A 2,393-nucleotide genomic window follows, 5' to 3' on the forward strand; every position below is an offset into this window, starting at 1 on the left:
TTAATCACATGTTTCTTAATAGACAGGTACTACAGAATAATAATAATGAGAGTGAAAATGAATGCTCTATTTTATATTGGCAACCTAATCAGGCACCATTATTTATAATGTACTCTTCATTCTACCGAGTATTTATTTCACATGGTGATGATGACAATGATGAGATTGAAGATAAGGATAATGACTATGTTGGTGATGGTGGTTATGAAATGATAATGGTGGTAATAATATGGTGATGGTAGTTGTGAATATGATGATACTGATGATGATGATATGATGATGGTTATAAAGAAATTATGAAGATGATTATGATGATGATGAAGATGATTGTGGTGGTAATGAGGCTGGTGGTGATAAGTATGTACATTATTGTGCAAAGCTTTTCCCAACAGTATTTATTGCACAGGCCCGAAGCATCAAATTCATTATATAACATAGTTTATATACCGTAAAACCTCAAATTGAAGCCCAGTGGGCGTAATCTTGAGATGAAGCCCATCTCGAATTGAAGCCCCTCTCTTTAGTTTGCAAAATTAGCTTCGAAATGAAGCCCATCTCGAAAAGAAACTCATAGGCGGTTTTTCATGATAGCATAGGTAGTCTTCTTTTCGAGAAACTAGTACAGTACACTGTGCATAAATTTCTAAAAACAAAATAAATTAAAAACAAGCTTGGTTTGTGCATTAGTTTAGGTGATTTAATGCCAATCAAATCCACTCCATGATACAGATTAATGTTACATTGACCTTATTTATTGTTTAATTGTACAAATTCACAAAATTTACAGCATTCATTTTGAAAAGAAGCCCCCCTCTTTACTTTACAAAATAGTCTCGATAAGAAGCCCATCTCGAAAAGTAGCCCATCTCGAAAAGAAGCTCATCCAAAGTTCGCAAGAAAAAGAAGCCCAGGGCTTCAATTCGAGGTTTTATGGTAACTTACAATATATTTTTAATGTATACTGTATATTTTTTAAGACATACATTCATTCTACATTCTTTCTTATTCCTTGTTGGCAGGTGATTAGTATTTACATGGGCATCACTGTCAACTTAATGGATGCATGGTCGCCATATAAAGCTGCTTATACTGCCCTAACTAACACTGTAGACACTAACAATGTAAAGGAGCTGGTTAGTACACACTTATTTCTTACACAATTTTATTTTCAGTTTTAACATTGTTAAGAGCCAGATTGTTCTGATAGTGCTTAAATAGATATCACATTAATATCTATAGGACTTCGCAGCCTTAAAAAGGCATGTGATGTTCTTAAGAAATATTAAAAATATCACTACGAACTACGTAGTGCCAGAGTCTTGGCCTTTCGCAAAAGTGGCTATTTTTTTTTTCTTTTTCCTCAAAAGATATGAGTTGCTTAAAGTTGATGGAAAGTTTCAGGATTTATAAACCTATTTGGGATAAATAAACTTTTCCTAAACTCTAGAATATATTTAGATAAATGAAATTAGATTTTGTTGAATTGTGAAGCAAGATTAATGATATCTACCTAAATTTGAGTGTACTTACCGTATCTAATTTTGGTTGCTATTAGAGTGTGCGGTATGATCAACGCCTCCAGAAACTACGCAAGGTTGCCAGGCACTACCTAACAGAAGGTTCGTTAACTGAAGAATACGTGCTTGATAACATCCCGAAACTGATGAACTGTCTGCGGGAATGTAACGTGACTATTCGATGGTTGATGCTACACACAGCAGAGGGTGGTATGCATCATTGCTTTTTTTCTATTTTTATTGCCTCCGTCAAGTATGTTATGTATTAACTGCTGTCTGTGTCTCTGTTAGCAAGATTATGCAAAAACTAACAAATGGACCATCATAAATTTTAGTAGAATGGTACGTAATAATCGAAGAAAAACACCATTTTTTTTTACATTCGAGGGTAAAAGAAAATGGAATTACCCCTCGTATTCAGGCAGCACCCAAGAAAAAAAATGTCCTCAATACAACATTATTTTCTTGAGGGTATGTTGCTGTACTCAAGAAAATAATGTACTTGAATACAACGGGCGATTCCATTATTTTCTTGAGGGTATGTTGCAGTTTTGCCCATCATACACTGCCTTCTTTTTATTGGTATTCAGGCACAGGGCAGAGGTATGAACTTTATGGAGCAACTGCTCTAGTTGAGTAATTTTTTTTTTTTTTTTTGGCAAACCCCACCCCTTGGATATTGTGGCTTGTGGTTCTACAGATCATTAGTTTGTTTTGCAATATCGTTTGCAATTAAGCTGAATCTTCATTAATGATGATGAATAATATTATAAATAATGAATTGGAATTCAAAAACTTGGAAACTGAATACATGACCTATTTCATTTCATTTTCATTTTATTTCACTTGTAATTTGCAACTTAACTACTACAAGTG

At 33.9% G+C, this 2,393-nt stretch overlaps 1 protein-coding gene across 1 annotated transcript; it reads left to right on the forward strand.

The window, feature by feature from the left end:
• Window positions 1-107: 107 nt before the first annotated feature.
• Window positions 108-1,770, forward strand: LOC117110955 (WASH complex subunit 5-like; the record flags this gene model as incomplete). Its single annotated transcript, XM_033253807.1, has 3 exons — window positions 108-221; window positions 978-1,133; window positions 1,556-1,770. Coding segments are annotated over exons 1-3 (485 nt in total), but the record flags the coding sequence as incomplete, so codon positions are not given.
• Window positions 1,771-2,393: the final 623 nt, after the last annotated feature.

This window comes from Anneissia japonica, unplaced genomic scaffold (assembly GCF_011630105.1).
Source record: "Anneissia japonica isolate Jap-2015-1 unplaced genomic scaffold, ASM1163010v1 scaffold117446_len2414_cov180, whole genome shotgun sequence".
Classification (NCBI taxonomy): Eukaryota; Metazoa; Echinodermata; class Crinoidea; order Comatulida; family Comatulidae; genus Anneissia; species Anneissia japonica.